This window comes from Larimichthys crocea, chromosome I, assembly GCF_000972845.2.
Source record: "Larimichthys crocea isolate SSNF chromosome I, L_crocea_2.0, whole genome shotgun sequence".
Lineage (NCBI taxonomy): Eukaryota > Metazoa > Chordata > Actinopteri > Sciaenidae > Larimichthys > Larimichthys crocea.
In genome coordinates this window covers 35,746,832-35,773,084 of record NC_040011.1, presented here as the reverse complement: position 1 = coordinate 35,773,084, position 26,253 = coordinate 35,746,832, and the positions used below count along the sequence as shown (strand labels likewise).

Below are 26,253 nucleotides of genomic sequence, written 5' to 3'. Positions count from 1 at the left end.
TACAAAATATTAGAAATTGGTTGCATTATTATTATTATTATTATTATTATTATTGTTGTTGTTGTTGTTGTTGTTATTATTATTGTTATTATTATTATTATTAACTCACTGGATAAAACTGACCTTGCAGAAGGGGTCCTCCGGGCAGACAGCGGAGGAGGCAGGGAGGAAAGAGGCGAACAGAGGGAGGGGGTGGGTTATTTCAGAGCTCAGGGCCGAGGATTAAGCAGAGAGCAGTCCCAGTACGATGACAGCATCCAGCATATAGCCAAACCCCCCTCACACACATGCACACACATACACACACACACACACACACACACAGACACACGCATCACATCACCATCATCCGGCTCGGGAGGACGCCGCGGATATTTCTGAGAAACAAAGATCTCTCCCCCCTTTTCTCCGCATCACTGATCTGATTTTTGGGGGGGACCACCCTCCCAGACTCCCGGTCCGTCTGTCTCCTCTTCAGACCACGAGGTGAGTTTTCTCGGTATTTCCCGGTGTTATTGTCTGGTGAAGGAGCGCCCGGCTGTTTCACGGAGGGCGCCTGCACCTTGCATCCTTTCCTGCCATTGGGACTGATATTTATTTATCAGAAATGAATAAATTGAACCGATGATTGTTTTCACAACGCCTGCGGGCTGCAGGCTACTCGTGTCCCTGTTTGAGGGAGGCGGTGTGGAGATTTAAAGCCGATTAAAATTATAAAGGAAGCAACAAAAGACTGACCTTTTTTTTTTCTTTGTTAAGCCTCCTGGTTTGACGGACATGGCTGTGCGACCACTGAAGTTAATGTTTGGTCAATGCAAGGATAAATATTGATTCTTTTTAAGGACATTTATAAAGCATTCATGAGCGATACACGCGATCGATGCGTGGTTAGTTTATTCTCACAACCCAAATTAAGGTTATTGGGTATTATAAATTGGTACTACACTGAATCCCAGTCAGAAATTAGGTCATTTTTCTTCACGGATGAATGGCAATCATTGTACATATTTACAAACACATGTCTTAGTGATAGTGGACGAATGCGCAGTGAAATCACCGTCACCGGCTACAGATTGGAAATGAACAGACTAAACCCTGACGGATCATGGGGATGGCAGGAGTCTGGGTTGTAAAACACGCACATTGTGAATGGGCGTAGGCGATGTTCATCCACTCCAGGACAGAGTCAGTCGCCTCCCCTATTTTTTTTTTTTCTCCTTCTTCTTTGCTCATATCCTTTGGCCCGCAGCAGCCTCTTCCCTGCGCTGTTCCGTGCCGTGCCAAGCATGACAAGCAACACAACTAGACCGGAACAATGTGCTTTGCTGTTCTGGGGGCCTTCATTTAATGCATGACATGATTTAATACGACCGCTGATTGCGTTTTCGTTTAAACACGTGTTATCCTACTGTGCAAAGAGACATCACTATCATTGAGGGGTTTGTTTTTTAGCAGCTGTTTGTGCGTCACAGCTGAACACGCTCACACAGAAACACGCCTAATGAATGAATGCAATTTTGGTCCAGTGATGTGCACACTATGTGAAGTAAGCTCAGTGTTTTGCCTTCACTCTTGTGTATGTGTGTGAGAGAGAGGCTGTGCTCTGCCACTGCTGCAGGCTTAGTGCTATGACTCAGGGATGTATGCTACAACATGTGATGGGAGCCGCTGTTCCGAGGTCACTCTGCCAGAGGAGAAACTCGAGGAGCATAACTTGCACATCAGGAAAGACTTGATGCCTGGCTGCATTAACCAAGATCTGCCCTGCTGACTGCTCCTCTGTCCCACTTACTGCAGCCAGCCAGCCTCTCCTCCTCTTTAGTGTTAGCTCCATGTCTCCAGGGCGCACTGTGTTGCTGGATTGGTGGTTGCTACTTCAGCACCAATGCCTTGACCAGCTGATCATTAGATGAATTGATCACCGGGGCTGTTCAGGAATGTGATTCATATTGTTACAGCTCCTGGAAGCTGTTGATCAGTCAATATTGGTCTTTCTCAGTTCATATCCTATCAGTAAATGGGTCAGGATTTACACTGGTTGTATGGTAATGGTGAAGGATGGATGGATGGACATATAGTAAAGATTGAAGTTGGAATAAGAGGTGAGGTATACTGTAAATGTGTTACTCCTGCAGAGGAAAAAGGAGACGTGACCTCATTGATTTGACAGCTCCATGGTGATGGCACAATTGACTGGCAGCGGCGCCCTAATGTAGGCCAACTCTATTTATGAATATATAGTAAAACATTAAGAGTATGAAAAGCATTGAGTCTAAGTAAATCATGAGCTCTGTGTAACCACTTTTTTCCTCATCCATTCCCCACTGTGATATGAAATATTAAAGTCTGACTGTAGCTATATGTACGTATTATTTCAGAGCCCAGAGGCCGCTGACTTCCTGGCTGCCTTCATATAACTTTTACTTAAAGATAAGCCCTCTATTGTGCTGCTTTTGAAGGATCACCGGGTTGAAGGAAATTGGCTCAGACTGCAACAGAAGAAGTGAGCCAGACAGTTTTCCAGACTTGTAACATCTGTCATCGTCTAACATCCAAAGACCTTCCTCAGACATCAAGATCCTCCTCTCTCTGTCTCTCTCTCTCTCTCTCTCTCTGTCTCTTCTCCGGAACCATCAGAACCATTGATAGAGATCTGTAACACAATGCAGCGCACTATTAATCTTCAAAAGACCCATTATTTTATAATGCACTTGGGGAACTCAAGCCTCGCCAGGTCGCTGATGAAAGGGGAAATGAAATGAGCAACGCATGGTGAGCCCTGTCTTCATAATGCTAATGGAATGAGCTGAAAGGCTGAATGAAAAACAGGAGATGTGATTATGTCTGGAAGACAGGTAACAGAGAAATAAGCAGCAAAACACAACAAGCAATCAGCAGACTTTAACAAGCCTCCAGACTGCTGTTTGAAGGTCGGCTGTAGTAGCGTGGGTTTTTTTTTTCATTATGTGGTGTCAGCCATGCTCTGTGAAGCTTTATGCAAATGCTAACATCAGCATGCTGACATATTTACAATGACACTGGCCGTTTCATCATTGTAGTTTAGCATGTTAGTATAATAACTAATTTGCTGGTTGGTTCATAAACCAAAGAAATGGACAGACTTTTGACAGAGTTTTGCCCTGATAGTGACACTTGATATAAAGTTAAGGGATCGCCTAAGCGATTACAGTTTATCCTTAGGGAGACATGATTTGTGCACCAGATTTCATTGCAATCTATCCAATAGTTGTTGAAACATTTCACTAAAAAACACAAATTTCAACCTGTGGGTGTCACAAGAGGTAAAGTCAGGGCATCACAAAAGTCATTAGGATTCATCCTCTGGCAACCACGAATGTCTGGAGCAACATTAGTGAATATTAGTTGTTTCCATCAGGATGAAGAGAGAGAGTAATACTCTTGCTATTGATTACCTGTGCTCAGATATCTGCTCAGATATCCAGATGTTATCCTTGTCATATGATAGTTGTATCACTTGTGTGTTGTTGTACATTGTACACTATGTGTTACGTTGAACGGTAGCAGACCCAAAATGCAAACGCAAGCTAAAGATCCAGATCGGTTGAAGCAGTTTAATGAAATTAGCAGAGATAATTTCAGAGCATTAAAGGTTGAATTCTGAGGTGATGGTGATCCAGAATGGTGCCGTCTGGCGGTGGCAAGAATCCAAAAACAGGAGCTGAGACGAGACAGGGCTGGGCATGGCTGGCAGATTTCCCGAGAGATCAGGACAGATATCACAAAGCAGGTTTCCAAAAGATTCACTCGGTTGGCCGTGATGATGTTACCACGAGGGAGACTAAACGATCTGGCAAAGTCCGGAGGTTGAACTGGTCAGGTTGATGGGATGATTGGAAACAGGTGTTGTGGTTATTAGGCAGATGAAAGCGAAAAACCAGAGGCCACAAACAGAGAGAGACGACAAGACAGACACACAAAGGGAAGAGAAATGATGGGAAACACTGGGAAAGGAGGAGGCAGAAGTCTCCATCGTAATACTGTGATGTTTATCTTTAATGTCTTTTGTTGTTGTATTTATCAGTTGGCACAGACACTGAAGAGATTCCTGAAAAGATAATAAAAGAAATTTCTTGGCAATCCATCCGATATTTGTTTTTGTGATATTTTAATCTGGACCAAAGTAGTGGACCGACCAACTGACTGACATCCATGACCATCCACGCATCCATGCTGCTAGTATGGCTAAAATATCATAAAACAATTCAATGAGAAGCTCCTGATCCCTCTTTAAAAACAGGTTTAGTTCATATATTGATCCTCTCAACAGAAAAAAAGCTTTTATCCAAAGAGGGTTTAAAGAAAGGACACCTTAACAATTCCCTGTTGACAAACACTGAGAACACGAGGAGGCTGATTATTTAGGTGTTAAGAAGAAGTCTAATATTAGCACATTATATAAAGTGATCAAACATCATTCATTTGTTGAGAGCACGACAGTGATGATATCTCCTTGGCTTCTTATTCAAAAATTCTGATTTATTATTGTAGAAGCAGCTTGTGGCCATTATTTTGAAGTTAAACAAAAATGTAATAAGATCATGAAATGCATAAAACCTGCAGTATAGAATAGTACAATAAGTGTAAATGTACTTAAGTTTTAAGTTTATCAATTAATCTGTCGATCATTTTCTTGTTTATCAGTCAGTTGTTTTGTCCAACAAATGTCGGAAAATGGTAACAAATACTGATCAGTGTTTCCCAAAATTCAAGGTGACGTCTTCAAATGTCTTGTTCTGTCCACAACCTAAAGATATTTAGTTTACTGTCACAGACGACTGAAGAAAAGAGAAACTATTAATATATAATATATTCAACATATTATACAACAAATAGTTGGCATTCAGTTCAACAGTTGACAACTTATCGATGAATTGAAGCTCCCATAATACAGATATTTTTCTTCTGAAGCCTGTTTAGTACATTTACATAAATGTAATTTACGACGGCGGGTCAACCCCTGAATTAAAAGCACAGCATATCATCTGTTTTATTCGTCTGCAGCCTTTTTCAAGACGAAAATGAATCTTTGGAGTATTTAATGTGTCTCAGCTTTGCATTTGTGAAATCTGAAGCTGCCTCGCACGAATCTAAATCACTCTCACATTAACACACACACACACACAATATTTTCTGCCAAGAGTGCTGCTGTTCGGCCGAATGTTTGCTGAGCTCTGTGTCCAACTTTTTTGGCAGCGACTGTGAACCAAATTGAATTGTAGAGTTGCTGAACCAACCCCTGCTGCTGCTGCTGCTGCTACCCTGCGCCTCGTGATGCAGCTGTGTCCGGTGTGTCGTATATGTGTGTGTGTGTGTGTGTGGTGGGACAGATTGAGAGCAAGATGTCAATAGCCGCCAACTGTTCCTTTCCAAATAAAAGCCGCTGTTCAATCAGCGAGCAAGGATTCTGCTAGAGTCTGGTTACCAGTTGTGTAACGCTCCACTTGCTTATCATATTAAGGTCTTTGAGTTGTGTGTGTGTGTTTAACTACATTAACAAAGTGCCTCAGTCCAGTCTTTATTTATTACTGTGAACATTTTTTGTGTCACAATAAACCTTCACTGGCTGCTGTCCAGGTTGATGTGACCTGCAGTGGCCCGGTCTGGCCCAGCAGTGCTAATTGGGCTGTTTTCTCTCCAGCTGGCTGCACAGAAGCTGCCAGTTCAGTGCCACCTCTCAACCTTTGAGGAGAGAGAGGAGCACTTCTATGAACTGCATGTGTACTCATACCAGCCGACAGGACTGAATAACTGACTGTTTTGTCTGAGACAGAGGGACATTGTGTGGGAAAGCAGAGAGAGAGAGAGAGAGAGAGAGTGGAGGAAGGGGGGCATTGTCTCCGAGAAACGAGACAGACTTCGAAACAGACGACCTTACTTACCTTCTTACTTCACCTACAGATATTCTCCATGTACCGTGAAGACTGGTGGAGGTTGTGACGGGGGAATGAGTGAAAGGCCAGACATGCTACAAGGCCTGCTGATGAGCTCTGTGTTTGGAAGAGGGCAGCTTGGAGACTTAAAGGACACGACAGTGGAGGACAGGATTCGCAATTACTATTGATTTCAGGACCAGATTAGGAGCAGACTCATCACAAGCTCACAGACTCACAGGCTTTAACGTCTCGGATCAAATGAAAACGCTGTCACATCATTAGACAGAGGGAAGAATCTCTTCATTTAGGACACCACGCTGGAGGAATAAAAACGGCGTGACAAATGGTAACAGTGCTACAGGTCTGCCGTTTTATTTATTTATTTAACGAGCAACCATACATCAGTGTCTGCTGCCCGGCTTTGTGTGTTCTCAGTTGGTGAAGAAATGCTGCATTGATCAGCTTTTTTTTTCTCCACTCCTCCTTGAGGACAGACTCCTTTACGTCTCCCTGTATATACTTTTGTCCTTTCTTTTCTTCTCCTGCAGCTTTACTTTCTCGTTTCTTTGCCTCTGCCCTCTTCACCCTCCTTAAAATTCCCCCCATTTCCTCCCCCGTCCAATATCCTGTCCTTTCTTTCTTTTCTTTGCCTCGACCAATTTTCTACTCTGTATCCCTTCCCCTTTTCTCAGCCCCTCAGAGCCCCCTCCCCTCTCCCACCCTTCCTCACCCCTGCAACCCCCATACGGCTTTCCCGTGTCTCTCTCCTTCTCCTGTGCTCCGCTCTTCTTGTTGCCTGTGTTGGCAAAGTGGCAGAAAGGAGGCGGTCGGGAGGCCTGCATTAGCCCTATGCATTATTCATGTGCCCTGCAGTCTGTGTGGGTCTAGGTCTTCTGCTGGCTTTTCACTGGGACACATGGGCCTCGTGAAAGAGCTCTGTGTGTGGGACACAGGGCCTGATGGACGAGCTGCACAGATGGGACTACCACATCCTTGATTTCTGCTCTTTCTTGTAGATGAAAGCATCAGGGAGCGAGAGTTTACTTCACAGATCAACATTCAAGTGCAAAATGAGGCGGTTTCCTTAGACAAGATGAAGAATGTTTATTCAGTGTTTCTCCTAATTCAACAGCTAGGCTTTCCGCAACAAAGCGTTCTTCAAGTGTGTTTTTCTCTGCAAACCAGGGGCCAGCTAAGGTTTCAGCTATATCTGCTGTTCTGATGTTCATATGAAAGACTTGTCCTCTTTTATTACTGGCCAAGATCCCTGTCTGCCTGGCAGCGTTCCTCTCCACCACATCAGGATTCACAGGCTGTCCTCTGTGCTTTTAGAGTGCGCCCCAGTAAGAACAGTTAACTGAACTGGGCGGTATGAAATTTTAATTTAGACAAGCAGACGGAGATGGAGTGCCTCGACTACACATCGCCATGTGCTTTTGAGGCTGCAAGCGAGAGAGAGAGAGAGAGAGAGAAAGAAAAAAGAAAAGGGAGAGCGAGAGGGAGAGGGAGAGCCTTGGGGACCAGAGGAGGGGCCTGTTGGAAAAACCACAACCACAAAGCTGGTTTGGAGTCACATCTGCTCTGCCTGACACACTTGTGTGTTCACTCTGAAAATATCAACAACTGGAATATAGTTCTGTTACTTACAAACAGGTTAGAAATCCTATGCAGAGAACCGAACTTAATCGGACTTTCACGCTTCGTTCTAATTATAAACCCCTCGTGCGGTCTTGTTTATGGGACTTGACAGGTCTCCCTGATGGCTTTGCTCTCTTCTGCACAGGTGGCCGCACCAGATTGGGATTGGCCCTGATGATCACAAGGACCCCCCCTCCACTTCTTTTCAGCCAATCCTGGAGGGGCTGCAGAGCTGATGTCTCAGAGGGCGAGAGGGTATTTGTGTTCTGGAGTCCTGAAGAGACAAGCCACATCACGGTGAGTCATGCTCTCACAGTCTTTAGTTAAAATGTGGGACATTGTGCTGCTTTCTTAAAATAAGCTCGGAGCTGCTGAATGTGTTATGCTGACGACAGAACACACGTCAGATCTTTTTCTGCCTTTTCCAGAAGCTTACCATGTGTTATTACTGTGTATTATTTTTAAGTGGAATATTTAATTATCTAACACCTATACATTGATAAAAACTCAGCATGTTTGCCCTTATTTCACTTGTCTTGATTTAGTACGGTTATAAAGGTGGGCTGTTATTGTAAAGAGTGAGGATAGTAAAACCACTGATCAAGTGCTTAGGAGGTGCATGTATATATAAAAACGGCTGGCTGCTGCTGCTGCTGCCCAGAGAGACTGTCATCTGAGAAGACTATCTGACTCTGCAAGGACAGTGAGGTTGAGGGAGCAAGAGAGAGAGGAGAAAATAAAAGACAGAAGAGAGAAAAAAGGGAGAATGACAGCAAAAAACGCCACCTGACTCAGCACTGACGACAGCAATACAGCACGCCTGTATACCTGTAAGCGTGCTGCGCATTCAACACAATGCAAGGAAGCGTCTGTTAGGAGTCCAAGCATGTTGTTTGATGTTTCTCGCAATGATCCAACGCTTCCTCGTGTGCAGATGTCAGCTAGCCTCACTCATCCACCTCAATCTGCCTCAGCCTGGATCAGCGGGAAGTGCTAAAGTGACACCCTGACCAGTGAGGATCCGGTGCAGAATGAGGGCCTCTAATCCTCTTAAAGGACAGATCTACACTACATGGTTTACTATTACTGAGGGAGGCTAGTCGCTGGTCTTGAACCAGCGATTACTTCAACAGGAGATGAGCTGAAATCCTGCTGTTTTAACTGCTGATCATAATGACAAATTCATTTCGTGTTCTGTCTCATGAATAGAGTACGACTTAACTCACAACACAGCTTAATATCCTCTATTGATTGCAGTGCAGTGTGTATTGTTTCGCCATAAATCAGATGATAAGTACAGGGAGGTAATTGCGCTGTAATGACTTTACCCTCCTCATTTATTGGACAAAGGTATGTTCTAAAATGTCTCAAACAAGTGTGGCAGATGGCCAGAGAATTGAGTTCCTCCCTTTAAGATGTTCACATAAGTCTTGGCATGCAGAAGTTTGATTTGTATTTCAGAGAACTGATCAAACTAAGCTCTCTGCAGCTGGCTGCCGAGGCCAAGGTGTGGATCATTAGGTTTCAGGAGCACATTCATCATCGTTAACTGTATTGATCAGGTCTCAGTCGCTATTCTTCATGTTCCTGCCAAAGTTTTCTTTTTGCTCACGGGGTCAAACAGTCCAACACAGCCACCAGCAGATGAAGGATATCACAAGACAGCAGAAAAAAGAATGTCTACCCGATTCAGTGTAATGTCGCAAACAAATTATACAGCTACGAATAGAAACATTCTTTGTTTCCTCATCTTTGCAACAAAGATGAGGAAACAAAGAATGTACGTTGCATCAAACACAAAATAAACATTAACACGTATAATACAGCAATCATTTTTCACTGTGTTTTCAGCAATAGATAAAAAACCCTGTCTAGGAATTATCAGAGGCTCTATAAGCTCAATGCCAGTGTATTGATTGGCTGACAGAAACAAAACACAGTCGAGGGCAGTCGTAAGTCTTGAGATTTGGTCAGGACTCAATGCTGACCAGCTTTGCCTCCCTGGGGTTCGACTGAGCCTTCCATTCTTCATTATGTCCCGGACACTCTCTCCGTTTAAAGGGCAGGCTAAGCAAAAAGTGCACAGCTGCGGAGTTGTAGCGAACGTGCAGTTTGTAGCATATTTATGTTGAACGTTTTGTGAATCCTGTTATTGTGTAACGGCGCAGTGGTTGAGAGTCAGGTCAGAGTCAAATGTGTGTGACATGTGTTGTTGTTCGTGCCGACTACACTCCACCCCTCTCTTTTTCTCCCAGCCTTTCTTGCTTTCTGTTCACATATCTGATTATTCATCGCATTCAAGGCAGGCTACACGCTCTGAATATAAAAACAGAGCAGATGAGATGCAAATTTAGCCGGAGCACAATTATGCTGCTGATTGCACAGTCCGACAAGACAACTTAGTCCAACTCTAAACGGCTTCTAACTTATTTCCTCCTATCCAAATCCTTTTATCTTCTTTCCACGTCTCCTTTTCTCTCTGTGTTTTGTTTGTTGGGATTATGTCTGCAACTCATATCCTTCTCCTCTCTCTTTGTCTCTTTAGATAAATGGAGGAGAAGGAGCGATGTAGGAGCAGGTCTCCAGCTCGGGGGGCCAGCCGGGTGCAGCAGGTGGTGGGAACAATAATACGTCGCACTCGGGAGTCGCTTAGCAGGTACAGAATGAACGAGGGTCAGAGCTCAGGGCAAAGTTGGAGTAAAAATACTCCCTGTAATCTTTTGCATCCCACATTGAGTCAACTATTGAACGTTCACACATGAATGCCAACACCTAGGTCACTTTATTTGTTCACTTACAATCAGTGTGATCTGAGTGATAATACAGAGAAGATATAGAGTAGAAAATGTTGGCACCGCACAGCCACGTGTAGCAGAAAATGCTGACCCCCACACAGAGCACTGCGACAATAACAGATAAAACAATCAAGTTTGGGATAGAGAGGAGAGGAAAAACAGCATTATCCAGTTCTAGGCTCGCTGCCAGATCCTGTAGTGGGGTATAAATGTGGGACGTGTGCTATATATCATTTAAAGTAAAAGAAATGTAGCCATACTAATGTTTTATCTGAGAGCATGTGCTAGTACACTGTTTCATTGTTTTAAAAAAAAAACTAAAAATCAGAACAGATGTAGAAATAGTTTATTTTTTACCCTATGTGTATGAACACACACAACACACCACATCCTCTCCCCACACCCACACGACACATAGTTGAGTCCAGATTCAAAACCTAACTGTCCCTCTCTCACACACACAAACACACCACGCATTGGACCACAAATATGCTTTCAAGAGCCCTTCATTCTCTTTGTCGAGTGGTTTCTCATTCTCAGCAGAGGAGGCAGTGCTGAGGAGGAAGCCCAGTAAACTCCTCGTTGAGTGATTCTTGGGAAAAAGTCTCATAATGTCACAAGCAGCTGACCAGGACAGCAGATGCTACTGTTAGATTTAAATGCATATACAGATACTGTATATTCCCAGGGTGTATTTGAGCTGATGGCGTACATTAGTTTACATGAATATGACCTCTGCTCTCTGACTGCTGGTTGAGTTGGCTATTTATAAAGTATACAATATATTTGGCCTGCTAATTCATTCAAGGTTGGTGAGACATTCATGGTTTTTAGATGATGAATTTTTAATGACTTTGGTGATCCTCTGACTTTTCTTCCACTGCTTCCACAAGGTTCACGTTTTTGGTTCACAGTGAAATATCTATTAATAACTATTTGATAGATTGGTGTAAAAGTCGCTGCAGATATTCAAGGTCCCCTCGTGATGAATTGCAATAACTTCTATAACCATTTAACATCAACATTTTGCTATATTTTGAAGCCAATAGTACTTGTCGTGTTTATTGCTAATTACCAAATGTCCTTTGGTTTTACATTTGGTATTGAATTAATCATTTGAGTCACTTTTAAAGCAAAAATGGCAACCGTTTGCATGTAACAGCCCCTTAAATTTGAATATTTCTTGCTTTTTTTCTGATTCTTATCATTGTCAACCAAATCTCTTTGACTTTTGGACTGTTGTTTGAACAAAATTAGTTATTTAAATATGCCACCATTTCACTTTTCCACAGTTGTCTGATTTTATAGACAAATTGACAATTTAAGTGGCAATTAATCAAGTAAACGGTCAACTAATCAATGATGAAAACATTATTTGCAGCTGTAAAATCTCTGTAAAAACCATCAGTGAAGATGTTGTTTGCAATGTGAAATTATTTGATACCATAATAGATTTCATCACTTCTTTATAGTCAGCTTAATAAAGGAGGCAATGATTTGTGAAAGAAAAGATGTTGCTGTGAAAAGCGATGAAAGTTGAACTCGCAGTGAACTGTCTCGTCTTTGATCTGCCTGAATTGATCCCGTGATGACCAAAGTGTTGTAGCCTCCAGTCAGGTAACCTGTCGCCCTACTTGACCTCCTCAGAGAGCGGTTGCTAGGCGATGGGAGATCACAGCGCTCCAACAGTCTGTCCAATCAGAACTTCCAGACCAAGCTGACGCTGCAGATCACCAGGGACCCAGTCCTGGACAGCAGCACTGGACATGGCTTCACCCTCACCACAAACGCACCCCTGCTGGTCAGGGATGTTGCCACAGGTACACGGGGTGTGTGTGTGTGTGTGGTGGTGGCGTGTGTGTCATGTTTGTCTGTGTGGATGAGTGCACTTTGTTTTCCTGCTTCCTCTTCAAATGGCCACCTGCTTTATGCAACAGTGAATCGCCCGCAGCAAGACAGATTTACACACACTCTCGCTCTCTCTCTCTCACACACACACACACACATTGACTCTCCTGGCATTCAAACTGCAAGGCATGGTGCCAGAGAAGCCATAGAAACAACACAGCCACCTGCTCATCCTTCTAAATTCAATCACTTTTCATTTAAGCAACTTTGATAGGGGCGCACAGGAGAGAGTGAGAGGGAGTGGAGGAGTGAGAGATGCTGACCCATTAGTTTTATATCTGTCCTGTAGAATAAGCTGATAAATGCCCCAAGAGAAGGGTACCACCCTGCTACTAGGTCTGTAATTGCTAACTGCTGCCAGAGAGAGAGAGAGAGAGAGAGAGAGAGAGAGAGAGAGGTGATAACAGAAAACAGGATTTAATAGACAGAGAAGATGCCAGACACGAAACAGTCAACGAGCAAAGTGCAAATTTTGCCAAAGAGAGCGAAAAATAATGAGTGTGAACAGAGAGGCGATGAAAGGTGGGTGACGCATTTGGGTGTAGGAGGAGTTAGCGAGGTGCTGCTGGTGTGGAGGTGACTGTGAGAGGAGAAGTGGTGGACGGAGGACGGAGCATAGAAAAAGAAAAAGAGGGCGGGAGGGAACTTGAAAAACAGCAAGAATCAGGATATTGGAAGAACTGACATGAAAGCTCAATGGGGGGGTGGGGTGGTCTGGTGAGAGAGAGAATATGTGTAGTGTGTGTGTGTGTGTGTGTGTGTGTGTGTGTGTGTGTGTGAAAATCAGTGTGGGATACTGTCAGTGGGTCAAAAATCAGGATCAGACAGGGCTTTACCAGACAGACGGGGTGTGTGTGTTTACATGTACATACATTTAGTATGTTTGTGTGTGTTTGTGTATGTGTGTGTGTGTGTGTGTGTGTTTGTGTGTGTTAGAGAAGGCTGTAACTGCTGCGCCTCAGTCGTGCTCTCTTGCCTGAAGACAAATGAGTATAAATAACTAGAGAAAGCAGAGCGGAGCCGAACTGGATGAGACCCAGAATAACCGTAACCCCTCACATCCTGGAGAGCTCAGCTGAACAGTGTTGAGTCAGCCATGTTGAATAACCATATGTGTCATTTTGTGTGTGTGTGTGTGAGTGTGTGTGTGTGTATGTCCTATATCTGTGTGTATATCTCCCTTTATCTAAACTGAAAGTGCAAGCCCACGTGTGCAGCTGGGTTTTTGTTTTATGCAAACGCTCACTCTTTTCATTGTGTGTGTGTGTGTGTGTGTGTGTGTGTGTGTGTGTGTGTGTGTGTGTGTGTGTGTGAGTGTAGGGAGTCCTGCAGATGGGATACTGTACCCAGGGGACCAGGTGTTGCAGATTAATGATACAGTGCTGGAGGATTTGAGCGACGAGCAGGTGGAAAACATCTTAAGGTGAGAGGGACTGCAGTGTTGTTATCTTCTGTCTTACAAGACAAAAATAGATTCAGAAACACTGAGTGATTGAGAAAAGGCAGTGTATTATTAACTTGGATGTCAAATATGTGTTGTATATTTTTATTTGGTGCCAGAATTATTTGATTTGTTAGTGTGTTCAAATAAAATCTTACAACAGATATCAGTTGTTTTTAATTAAAAGGTCACAGAGATAAATCACCATCATCTATCTGTATATCTAAAATACAAGTATTTAAATGACCTTCTGTGGACAATGAGAATCCACTTCTACAGTTACTAGGAACAGGTTCATAGTACCGGTGTGTCCGGTCTGTCCGGTGACTAAACGCAGTGTCATGGTTAATTTGCCGGAGTGTATTTCTGAGATTGTGTGCGGATGATTCATGTTCGAGAATGTGTGTGAGGAAGGCTTAGCAAGTCAAGAGCAAAGGTCAGAGGAGAAAGTGCTTACTTGACAGCAGGACAGAAAGATAATGATCTCTCTTGTGTGCACGTGACCGCTTGTGTGTGTGGGTGTGTGTGTTTTTCCCTCCCAGGGACTTGGAGGATTGTATCACTGTGACTATCCTGCGGCACATGACAGTGAGTACAAGGAAGACATTGATGACCCCCCCCCCTTCAACAGAAACACACACACACACACACATTTCATTACACCATCCTGATTTGAATATAAGCCTACTGTGTGTTGTCAAGCATGTGACCGTAAGCTCCCATCTTCTGACGGGATTAAAGACATTCACATTGCTAAACATGTGTTGACTGTTTGATTACCGCTCTGGCGATCTCAGAATTAATCGTGTAATTGGTTTGAACTCGACAAGTGTGCACATCTCAGTGCGTGGTCCAGCCCTTGCATAATGGACCTGGTGTGTGTCTTGCAGAATCCCAAGTCATCCATCATGTCAGCAGAGAAGAGAGCTCGTCTGAGGAGTAATCCAGTTAAAGTGCGCTTTGCAGAGGAGGTTGTGGTCAACGGGCACACTCAGGTGGGAGTGACAGCCGCTGTGAAATTTCTGTCTTATTTTCTAAGCTGTCATGGGCCCTTTTCCTATTTTATCTTTCCTTGTTTGATATCGATTCCTGTCCAACAACAATGATATCTCTCACTTCTTTCCTGCAGGGAAACTCTCTTCTCTTCCTGCCCAATGTTCTGAAGGTCTACTTAGAGAACGGACAGACCAAGGCCTTCAAGTTTGACAACACCACCACTGTCAAGGTATATAACTTATTACACAGAGGTTTAGACTGGGTGTATACTGATAATGGAAGGTCAAAATAAATAACTGCTACACTACTGGGTCCCTTTTGATTGATTTTGAATGCAGGGTGAGTAACTGGATGATGAATCTTGTTACTGGTTGGCCCAAGAGGTCGAAGCATCACTCCTGAGCACCTGGCATGTTTGTCAATACCTGTGCGCTCCAGGAAAGCCAATGAGAAGACAGTTCATTTATATGACAAAACTTACCATGCTGAATAAGCTGAATTTACATCTTAAATGCAAAAAGCAACCATTAGATGAAATTTAGAGAGTATAGATAGATAAAAAAAGCAACCATTAGATGAAATTTAGAGAGTATAGATAGATAAATCTCTGGGGTTTTTATGTTTTTTATGTAAATGTTGCTAAATTTGACAATATCTGACGCCTACATTACTGTCCTCAGAAGATCCATTCAGTGGCCCCCTCAGTTCTCTCAAGCATTATGAGACCTAACAATGGATCTACTGTAGTTGTCAAAGGCTTTCTTGAAACAAGTGGGTGTATTTTGCAATTAAGTACACGACAAGTTATGATGTGATTGCCCCAATGGTGTCAGAGTGTGGGTAGACTCTTCTTGGCTGTTCTTAATTGTGGAATAATACAAAAAAAAATCTTAATTATATAATATCCTTTCTGGAGGAGGAAGTTCCAAAACTTTTAAAAGTGAGGAGAAGAGTGACTCAGAGCTGAATCATTTGTCGAGCTGGATTTTGTGAGTAACTCTAGATGTCATCTCTATCTCCAGCTGGGCATGTGCAGTAAGAGATTTACTGTATACAATCATCATAATGAGATCATTGCGTCAGTAACTCACCACCAGTGGGTCCACGTCTGCTTTTGTCTTCATGAGCACATTATTATTGTTTCAGCAGATTTTGTATTGTATTTCAGTTTGTATTCCCAGGGCAAGCGAAACTGAGAGGAGAATCAGATTTGACCATCTGCCATCAGCAGACTGGGATGAAACATGTTTATCTAAGGGGGGTTGAACTGTTGTTTTTTCACCATTCCAGGACATTGTTCTGACTCTGAAGGATAAACTGTCCATCCGGGCCATTGAGTACTTTGCCCTGGTGCTAGAGCAACAGTACAGCATCACCAAGCTGCTGCTGCTGCACGAAGACGAGCTCATACAGAAGGTGAAGTAAACAAATGGACACACGAACATACAGTAGTTGTGGATGGCTGTTTATATTATGAATAATTTACTTTACTCTCAAGCAGTTACACTAGACCTATCGACAACAGCTAAGACTGGATGAATTGTTGCTTTTTAGAGCTTGTGTCCATCTTTATCTTCGTACTATTTTTTATTGTCACCAGGTGGTGCAGAAAAAAGACTCCCATGACTACAGATGTCTGTTCAGAGTATGTTTCATCCCCAGAGACCCCACAGACCTGCTGCAGGATGACCCCTCTGCCTTTGAGTACCTCTTTCTACAGGTCAGAGGCTAATTTCTACTATCTGTCCATCTGTTTCGCTCTCTCCTCATCTTTGAGATCTCAAAGAGAAGATGACCCCGTTCTCCTTAATTACATGTGGAAACCAAGTGTAAATATTCATACAGTAAAAAAAAAAAAAACTCCACTTGCCACTTGCCAGAAATAGTTGTTTATGGTCGTGTATCCAATGTTTAATAAATGATCTGGCAATTTGCTCTAGTGTGCTCTAAACCTGCTCTAAAAAGCAGTATAAAAATAGATCCACTGGGAGTGCCACTTCTGTCATGTTTATGTATTGTTCTGTGAGGAGTCTTAGCTTCCTGCTGTGTTTATTTTTGCTGTATAAATGTCAGTTTGGGTGTCCCAGTGTTGATTTATTTATAAAGATGCTCATGTGCGTGTGTGTTTTGAGATATCTGACACAATGTACTGTATGTTTGTCTATTATACAAGTAAATATAGAAATATGATGCCTCTCAGTTGGGCTTTGGTATGTTAACTGTAACGCACATGTTCATTTGTAATGTCTGTATGCATTACGCTGTGATTGTGTGTGTTTCCAGAGTGTTGGGGACGTGCTGCAGGAGCGTTTCGCAGTAGAGATGAAGTGTAACACTGCACTCCGCCTGGCTGCCCTGCACATGCACGAGAGACTAGATAGTTGTGGACAAACTAGGGCCTCTATCAAGAATATTACGTGAGTTTATGTGTTTGTGTGCGCATGTCATTTTAGTGTCGTACTGGTAGGACACTACTCCAGCACCCTTGTGTAATTTTGGTCTGGGGAGCTTGTTCTTTTGCTGCAATCACTGTGATTTGTGTGGGATAAGGGTGCCCGCTCAATACTTAATCTATTAATGTGATTGGAAAATGTTTTGTGTGTGTGCTAAAGGGTTTGTCCTATTTAGTGTGTGTGGATCAAAGGTTTCTGTCTTTCTCCGTCTCTCTCCTTCACACACTTCCCAAAAGACCACCCCACTGTCACACAGTGCATAGATTAATATGGTTATATAAGTCATAAATACTGTGTGTATCGCAGACGCAGGCTTTTTTCACTTCAAATTAAACTGATGGTGCAGTCATGGTTACAGCTGCACTGAAGTCAGTTAAAATATGTTTGTTAGTAACATCTAGTGGCAACTGTGGGGAAATAAACAACATCAGCAGATATGTCTGCTTTATTTTGAGTTTTAGTAAAGCCTGTTTTTTGTTTTAATGCACAAATTTCCAGCTTAATTACAGTTAGGTACGCTTACTGATTAACTCAGAGATGTGTTGCAGATATGTGTATGACATCACCATGTTACAAACTTGGTATATAGTAAAATGAAGGCTGTGCTTGTGATTAGCTGCATCCTTTTCCTTGTTACCTCTCCTACAATTTCACATTAGGTTTATAGTTTTTCTGAGTCAGAGACGTCCTCTACCTTTCAAACCAATATTTACTTGTTTTTGATGAACTAAAATCAAGTTCATAGTGCATGTGGGGTACTGTAATTCAACTTTAGCAGCCACTAAGGTAACTTTTTATTCCTGTGTGTGTGTGTGTATGGTCATGACAGGAAGGAGTTTGGCCTTGAAAGCTTCATCTCTCCTACACTGCTGGGCAACATGAGGGAGAAGGACCTGAGGAAAGCCATCAGTTACCACCTCAAAAAGATTCAGTCCCTGCTAGAGCCACGCCAGAAGGTAGATATAAACTGATGAATGAGTGGAAGGAAGCATTAAGAGGCGTAAAGAGATAGATGGTCACAGTTTAGTAGAGGCTTTAGGGTACTTTTTAGCTGACACTTACTGACTGCTAATCTCCCTGAGGTTTAAAGTGGTATATGGAGTGACAGCAGGTTGGTAGACAGATAAATGGTGGGCGGGAGAGTAATTAAAAAGGAAATAGTAATTCTAGGGCTTGTAGAGTGTTTCAGATGATGATTTATTGGCCAGTGAGTCTACTGGGACATCTTGTGGTTTTCTTTCATTTTGTTCCCTTGTCTGGCCATCCTGCTGTCTTTCTTACTCTTCCATCTTCTCCCATGTCCCCCGTGACTTTGTAGGTAATATCTGCTACTCAGGCTCGGCTGGCCTACCTCACTCAGCTGGGAGAGCTTATTTCATATGGGGGACGATCATATTCAGCTACAATGATGGTAAGGTTTAGGAGCCTGATGTGGCCTGGTGGGTCCATTTGCTAAATCATACACTATATAACCAGTTAAAATGATTCAAATCTAATATTAGACCATGTCATTATATAACACATTTATCTATGTCCTTTCATTTCTGTTCTGATGTATGTTTCCTTACTTTCGCCTACACTCAGCTTCAGGACAGGGAAGTATTAGTCAGCCTGCTGGTGGGAGCCAAGTATGGGATGAGTCAGGTCATCAACCACAAGCTCAACGTGATTTCTACACTGGTGGAGTTCAGCAGCATCAGCCGAGTGGAGTTATTGTCAGAGTCGGACAAAGTCAGCCTACTGCGCATCTCACTGCACGACATGAAGGTATGGAAGACATTAAATTCATGTACATGGTCATCGAGATACTGGGCTCTATTATTCATAAATGTGTAGGCACTTATACACCGACACAGATCTGAAAAAATGGATGTTCACTCACCACACCACATTTATGCCAAAGCCCATGCTAGAGTAAATATAGGTCAGGCATTTCTCCTCCAATACATAGTATAGTATACAGCCTAAGGGGATGTGTGGTAGCTATACAAAGCTATTTCACTGGACTCAAAGGTGACTGTCTCTCCCTCTTTCTCCCACTCCATTGCCTTTTGTCCCTTACCCTTGGCTTTAATCACTACCGCTTTACCTTATCTTCTGCTATGCCCTCCCCCTCTCAGCCATTTGCCTTACTGATGGACTCTCTGGCAGCCAAAGACTTAGGGTGTTTGCTGGGAGGCTACTACAAACTCCTGGTGGATCCCAGTGTCAGTGTCTTCCGTCTGGGGCGCCCAAAAGTGAGGGTGCACCGGATACCTGCTGAAGAAGGTGTGTGTGGGAGGTTCGCCGTAATAGAGGGCGTGTGCTATGAATCCCTATCAAGTGAGCAAAAATTGTTTCACTTTAATTAATCACTTTATGGCTTTGGCCTTTTGATAGACTTTTTTTCACATCAAATGTCAACAGCCTGTATGGGTACGGATAGAAAAGCCAGTCATATTATATCATCATAATTTAAACATGATTCTGTTCTGCTAATAGACTAACACATTTTTTTTTGCGATGCTTGTCTGGTGTTTGTATTTTTCTGGTGCTACTAGGTTACGTGTCTCGCTGCTGTAGTGACTCAGATGACTCAACAGATGAGGATGACCCGATGGATTCGCATAATTACAAACGCCCAGATCCAGCAAGTCAGGACTGGGAAGAAAGGAGGAGAGAGGAGGAAGAAAAGAGGAGAGAAGAAGAAAGAAAAGAGAGGGAGGAGCATAAAGGCAAACAGGAAGTGAAGATAATAGTGACAACAGAAGGTAGGGAAAATGAGGGTGAAGAGGAAGAAGGAGCAACAGGAAGTGGTCTACGTAGATTCGGTACTTTTGATGAAGAAATGAACCTGGAAACCACCTGGTACCACACTGACCCACGGGTCACCAGCAGCTTCTCCAGCTTGTCTAGTGGCTCCTTGAGTGCTGCACTGGAGGAGAGCAGTGTTGCAGCCAAAGCGCCATCTCGTCGCGGACCACGCACAAGCGAGGATCTACCAAGCTTGGACGTTCACCATCCCTACCTCCTGGAGCCAAAACGCCACCAAGGGCCCCTGCGACCCACCAACCTCAATTATCGTGGCAATGACAACTCTTGCCTTTGCTTTGCTGAGCTCTCCAAGGCTGATTTCCTTCCTAGTCCACCTGAAGCTACTAGTGATGATGATGATGATGATGATGGCGATGAGGAAGAGCACGGAATGGAGGAACTCAGACGCATTTCAAAGATCCCTAGTTCAAGAGATTTGAGAATGATTGACAGCACGCCCTTTGACAGATCACCCATTAAAAGAAAGAAAAAGACCCCACCCAAAGTCCCATTAAGGACCAGCTCAATTCCTGGACACAAAGCAGAAAAAGCTGAGCAGCGTCTCTCCAAGGACGAAGATAGTCTATTCCTGACACCTTCACCCAACCCCAAACCAGCTCTGTTTGTCAAAGACACTGTCTCAGAGTCTGAGGATGAGTTTTTTGATGCTCAGGAGAGATTTACTCCTCCAGTTCCTGATCTATCAGGTTTGTTTATAACTTTGCAGATCAGTAAGTCATGTTTTTGTCTATGGTGACATGTTTGATTTTTTCATGCGATTTTTTCAACACATGACAACAATGAGACATTAATGTGATTAAAGGAGGTGGCGGATATTTATGTGAATCAACTGATGCCTTTCTCTTTTCTTTCTTTCCTTTTCTTTTGATTTATCTCTGTCTCTCACAGACGCTGAGCTGGCTGACCGGAGGAATGCTAATCGGTTGAGTGGAAGCTGGAATGGTCCTCCAGGTCTCCCAGGGAAAGAGCCATCACCATCCTCTCCTCTTGCCAATAAAGTCCTGGTCTCTAAAATCAAGAAGGAAGTGGAGACACATAAAGGCCCCACAAATCAACTTAGCAACCAAAAGCCCAGCCCACCAAAGCCATCACAGAAACCTGAAGTCAAGGTCAAACCACCTTTGGCACCGAAGCCCCAGCTGCCTCCCAAACCTCAGATCATTCCTCCCAAATCCCCCCAGCATGGGAGATCATATGCCCACTGCAATGGGGATGCCTCTGGACGTCTGTCTTCTGAACTCCTGGAAATGGAGCCGGACACCATGGAGTTCAAGTCTGTCACATCTGGGGCAGGTGGACTCCCACTCTCGTCACCCTTGATCACAGCAGTGCGGTGCAGCAAGCAACCAGCACCGATTACAACACCACAAACAAAGAAGCAAGAAAACAGCCCAAAACGAAATAAAGATCTGAAAAATGAGAATGGAACAGATGTTGTTTCCAATGACAAAGCATCCATTTCTGATGAAAAGGAAACTCCTAAGGTTGAGGGACAAGGTAATGGGATCTTTCAAGCAAAAAAGCCAACAAACCTACCCTCTATCCCTCGCTCTAATTCTGGTACAAAGCTAGCTATTCCTCCTCCAGTGCCCCCCAAACCCACTTCTTCCTCCAAAATTCACCCCTTATCACTACCTGCTAGCTCTCCTGTTTCCCCAACTGATCCAAACAAAGGGATCTTTAAGGATAGCGTCAGTCCACCAAACGGAATCCACCCTTGGAGTAACCGCAATGGCAACGTCCAGTCAGGACCCAGGAGGGTCTCTCTGAGTCATGAAAGCCTGTCACCTAAAAATACAGATGCACCTCTCACTCTTACCACCTCCCTCACTTCAACCAACTCCAAAGGATGCCTAGAAAGCAGAGAGCCTGGAAGATCTGGATCAGGATCAGACCTGAGGACCAGCTCCTCCAGCCTCGGAGGCAGACTACCTGCTTCTGCCCTGAGAGGGAAGATCCAGGCTCTACCTTGGTATATGACTCGTTCCCAGGAGATTTTGGGAACTCTGGACTATCCCTCCACTAGCTCCATCAATGGAGATACATCTGGATTCGGCTCTGGTTTGTCTGTCGCCAGTGGTTTATCAGACTTAAACAAGACCCCTGTCAAGGAAAAAGAGATGGAGACCTCAAAATCAGGAGGAAAAGGAAAGATTTTAGAGGATGGGGCTGAAGTTGTCATAGCCACCATCAAAGAGGCCCAGGAGGTGACCTCACACATGAAGAAGGCCAATGGGACAAACGGGTCCCACCCTAATCTGAATTTTAAAGAAAATAGTGCACACTGTGGTAGTGTTTCATCAGAGCAGCCTCAGTCACGGTCCCATTCAGCAGTGGGGTTGGGAGGTGTGTCTAACATGCAAATTGGAGGTGACTCACCAACTTCCTCACATGCAGATACTACTCCTCCACAACAACACCGGGAGGCTTGTGGCTGCCACACCGTTTACGCCAACTGTTTCAGTGGCGACACTGAGGATGTTGTGAGCTTTGACGAGGAGCTTACTGTTTACGAGTTCTCCCGCCGCACGCGCCCCAAACCAGCCCGGCCCGCAGCTGTCTCTTCTCCAACAACACCCTCTCCAAATCCCAATATTCTGTCACTGCTTCGGGACAACCCTCGTCCCCTCTCTACTTTCTCCACTGCCTCTTCTGAACTCAGTCCCCTAGTTTCTCGTCCAGTTTCCCCCACAACCACACTTGGCTGTCCTCTTCGTTCACTAACCAACAAGAACTATGGTGGACTGAAAGGAGGTTTTGCCACTCTACGTCAAGATATAGACCAACTTTTGCTGGTCTTAGAGAGGGGAGCATTTGAACAACCTCAGCAAACATCTTGTATAGAGCAGGATCTCACAGACCTAAAAATGGGGCCAGACCTAAATCACAATGGAAATGAAGGCAGTATTACCACTGCACCCGACCCAAATTGTACTGGGACAAGCACTGCTGCCATGACGGAGGCTGAAAGGACTCTTCTCCAGGCGGAGGCTCGACGATTGGCATCTGGGTGTCAGCGAGCCACACGTGTAGGCTGGGCTCCTGATGAAGCCCTACGTTCTTTATCTAACAGCTTCAGTGCCCTTGTTCAGTTGTCAGCAGCTTGCCTGCGAACAAACCCCTGCCCTGGTTGTGACATGTGCAATAATGCAAGTCTGGTCCACAGGGATGACGACGATGACAGCCAGGAACCCATGGACAAGCTGAAGGAGATAGTGGGCCTGTACCGGGAGTTTGTTGGGGATGTTGAGACAGCTGGAACTGGAGCTGGGGTTGGGGGAAGGAGTGTGAGCCTCATGGGGTCCGTACAGGGTCAAGGGGAGAGTGATGGGGTGAGGCTACTAGCCAAGCGATGCACTGTACTCATCTCTTCTGTATTCGCACTCACACAGCTCTTCCGGACACGCACACTAGACACTTCGGACACGCCTGGGCACGTACCTCTCAACTTTTGACCTGTGAACTTTTACCCACTAATAACCCACTGACTCTAGAGGTGAGACAAGAGGAAACAGCACAGAGTGATCTGGTGTGTAACTCCTGTGTTCTTGTACAGTAAGTGCCATGCACACCACAGCACACAGACTTTAACCCACATTATACATACCCACATGGAAAACATATACACCAAACAAAACCCTAAACGAAGAGAGGAAACTTCATTGCTTGGCCTCTTCCTGGACGCATATGGACTATGCATTTGTACATATGAATTTTATAATTATCTGATAATTCTCTTATTTTATGATACAATATGTGTATGTATGTAAGGATGGATTACCCATGTATGTATTTATGTATTTATTTTTACAATATTTGCACCATGGTCTGTGATGTGCAGGTCTCTGGTGTAAAAAAAAAAAAAAAACCTATGGATGTCACTGGATTTTTTTTAATTTTTCCTTCTCTTTGAGACAGTATTATGTTATCTTTTGCTGCTTTAAAGATCCACTCCACAAGGTGTAATCTGTAAATTGTCATTTTTCAAGTTTAGTATGACAGAACGTTTTACTGACAAAATACAGAAAATATACTTTATCACTCTTGCGAAATACAGTTGTTAACTGATTTGTTTTATATGTGCAGGGATCGCACCTTTTTAAGGATTTAGTTTTTCAACATTACAGTCACAAATAAATGGGATACAAAACTATACCATTACAAAGCAGGGAGAGCACTTTTGACTGTTACAGATTGCACCTTTTTATGAGACACATACCCTTGTGTAAAGTGTTTTTTCTACCCCTTCCCTGATCCTGACTGCCTCTGAGTGAATGCTTCTTGGAAATGCTCCCCCATTACTCCCAAACGTATGCAGTATTATAACATTAATCTAGTTTTCATCCAAAGGACATGACATATATATTTTCTTGGAATGTGTGGATGAGGCCCAGGGAGCAAAACAGGGGACCTTATTTATGTAGTGAAAAAAAACAAAAAAAAACGTTTTTGACTCGGCACAAGGGTGACTGTTAAACTATGTCCAGATGTAGCAAAGATCCAAAGTCTTAAAACACTGAGCCACAACTGTTCCCCACTACGGTTTCCTCTTTGGGCACGCCACCTTATTAACATACTGACTGACAGATGGACTGACTGCTGTACGCTGGGGTCAGACGTGTAGATATACATTTATATCTTTGTGTCCTATTCTGTTTTACCTTAGTTTATGGCTATGCAAACATAAACTCCCCACCCCCTCCACATACTGTATTCTTGTTGTTTTGTGCTAACATTAAAAACAACAATAGCTGCATTATGTTTGTCTGAATATAATGGGTGCTTTCTTTGTTTGGAATGTTGGCCTTTGTCTTGTTTCAAGAAAACTTACTGCATTATGGATTGCAACATTCTGCAAAGTTGCATGGCATTAGCATTTTTGTCAATATAAAGACTCCTGTCTATACTGATGTCTGTGAATTGTCCGTAAAAGGATTACATTGCTTGATCAGTTTGCTGATGTACAGTGTTCACTAATCAGCTCGTCCATATCACATGATGCCAACTCATTTAATGAGCCATCCAATTTGGAGGATATACTTGAGCCACCTACGACAACAAAAAGGTAACTAAGTCAAATCAGTCAGCAGTTTCTTATATAAATAAGTGGATTAGCTGAAATAAAGACTGCTTCAGTGTTCAGTGAAATCTGGAGAGGAGATAGGTAGTATATTTTGATCTTCCAAACAGATGACTGAGGGAAATTTTATCGAGGTGGCCAGGACAAAAAAAAAGTATTTCAGAGCTTCCATTTGCCATGGACGTAATGTTGTGTAGCAGTGTGCATCACAGCACTAACATCAAGACATACTGTATGTCTCAGGAGCATCTCTAGTTGTTCACAAAGCAGGCCCAAACAGAGAAGAGTGCCTGTGTCACCACTTTGTTTTGTTTCTGTATGGTAACATTGTATCAACAGCATTTCATTTTCAATGAAGACAGTGTGTTTCTACATGAGCAGTCACTTTTCCATATTCACATATAATGAAGTCGATGTACCAAGAAATGTATTGTTTGGGAATAAATTACACATTGACTTTAACAGTGTTGAATATCTGGGTGTTTGGGTTCTGTCTATAGACGAGTTATTAACTCATTTCATGTAGCAACTTCCAGGTCATTGAAGCTGCAATAACCTCAATATGTCTGTACAAATCTCACAAGACATCCTAGCCGAACATTAAACCAAGCAGTGAATATTTAGAAAAACTTGTTTGTACCATCACTGCATTGCTTTGGTAATCTAAATAACCTGTTTGTACCGTCACTGCAATACTTATGTTGTTAATGAGGATTACTGGGATTTCTTTCCCAGCATTGAGTTTCTGCACTTCCACAAATCTATTAATGTAGCACAGAGGCCTCGTGTGTCCCTTTCCTCGCTCCTTTCATTTGGTACTGGGAATGTCTTTAAATTATTTACAGAGCTATCTAAGATAGAGCAACACTGCCACTCCTATTATTAAAATACAATTTAAATAATGAATTTGAATGTAAAAATCTAAGATTTTGCCAAAGAAATCTTATATTTATACTTACAACAACCCAACTTTACAAATATCCGGAAGGACATTTGTGAGTGAAAAGAATCAACAAGAGAGCTGAGAGGCTTTGTAACTACAGCAGCTCAAGCCCACTTGATCCAAAGTCCCCATGTCAGATTGCCCTTAATCTGATCATTATCTGCAGTCTGACTACTTGACACAATAATCTAGAAAGTCGCACTCTGCACCATGTAAAAAAAAACAAAAAACACGGTCTGACAGTGTGGTGCAGATACTGCGCAATGTTTA

At 43.3% G+C, this 26,253-nt stretch overlaps 1 protein-coding gene across 3 annotated transcripts; it reads left to right on the top strand.

Moving 5' to 3' along the window:
• The first annotated feature begins 129 nt into the window (after positions 1–129).
• On the top strand, positions 130–25,024 carry frmpd1b (FERM and PDZ domain containing 1b). Of its 3 annotated transcripts, none has more exons than XM_027286371.1 (17): positions 130–486; positions 7,699–7,850; positions 10,099–10,209; positions 11,996–12,168; positions 13,577–13,679; positions 14,240–14,285; positions 14,588–14,692; positions 14,827–14,922; positions 15,984–16,109; positions 16,294–16,413; positions 16,977–17,110; positions 17,976–18,102; positions 18,465–18,557; positions 18,731–18,913; positions 19,267–19,414; positions 19,687–20,646; positions 20,849–25,024. In XM_027286371.1, the coding sequence occupies exons 3-17, from the start codon at positions 10,103–10,105 to the stop codon at positions 23,413–23,415; spliced, it is 5,088 nt and encodes a 1,695-aa protein (XP_027142172.1). In that variant the 5' UTR covers positions 130–486; positions 7,699–7,850; positions 10,099–10,102; the 3' UTR covers positions 23,416–25,024. The 3 variants fall into 3 exon arrangements, with proteins under 3 accessions (XP_027142172.1, XP_019109301.2, XP_019109302.2); XM_019253756.2 differs by having other exon boundaries at positions 19,267–19,468; XM_019253757.2 differs by lacking the exon at positions 130–486 and adding an exon at positions 7,470–7,568 and having other exon boundaries at positions 19,267–19,468.
• The last annotated feature ends 1,229 nt before the right edge of the window (positions 25,025–26,253 follow it).

Bases quoted from the DNA above. Each gene is read 5' to 3' on its own strand.
- frmpd1b (XM_019253756.2), top strand. From the start codon at position 10,103: ATGGAGGAGAAGGAGCGATGTAGGAGCAGGTCTCCAGCTCGGGGGGCC. The intron at 14,693-14,826 runs GTGGGAGTGACA...TCTTTCCTGCAG, and splicing joins TGGTCAACGGGCACACTCAG to GGAAACTCTCTTCTCTTCCT. The intron at 18,103-18,464 runs GTAGATATAAAC...GTGACTTTGTAG, and splicing joins TGCTAGAGCCACGCCAGAAG to GTAATATCTGCTACTCAGGC.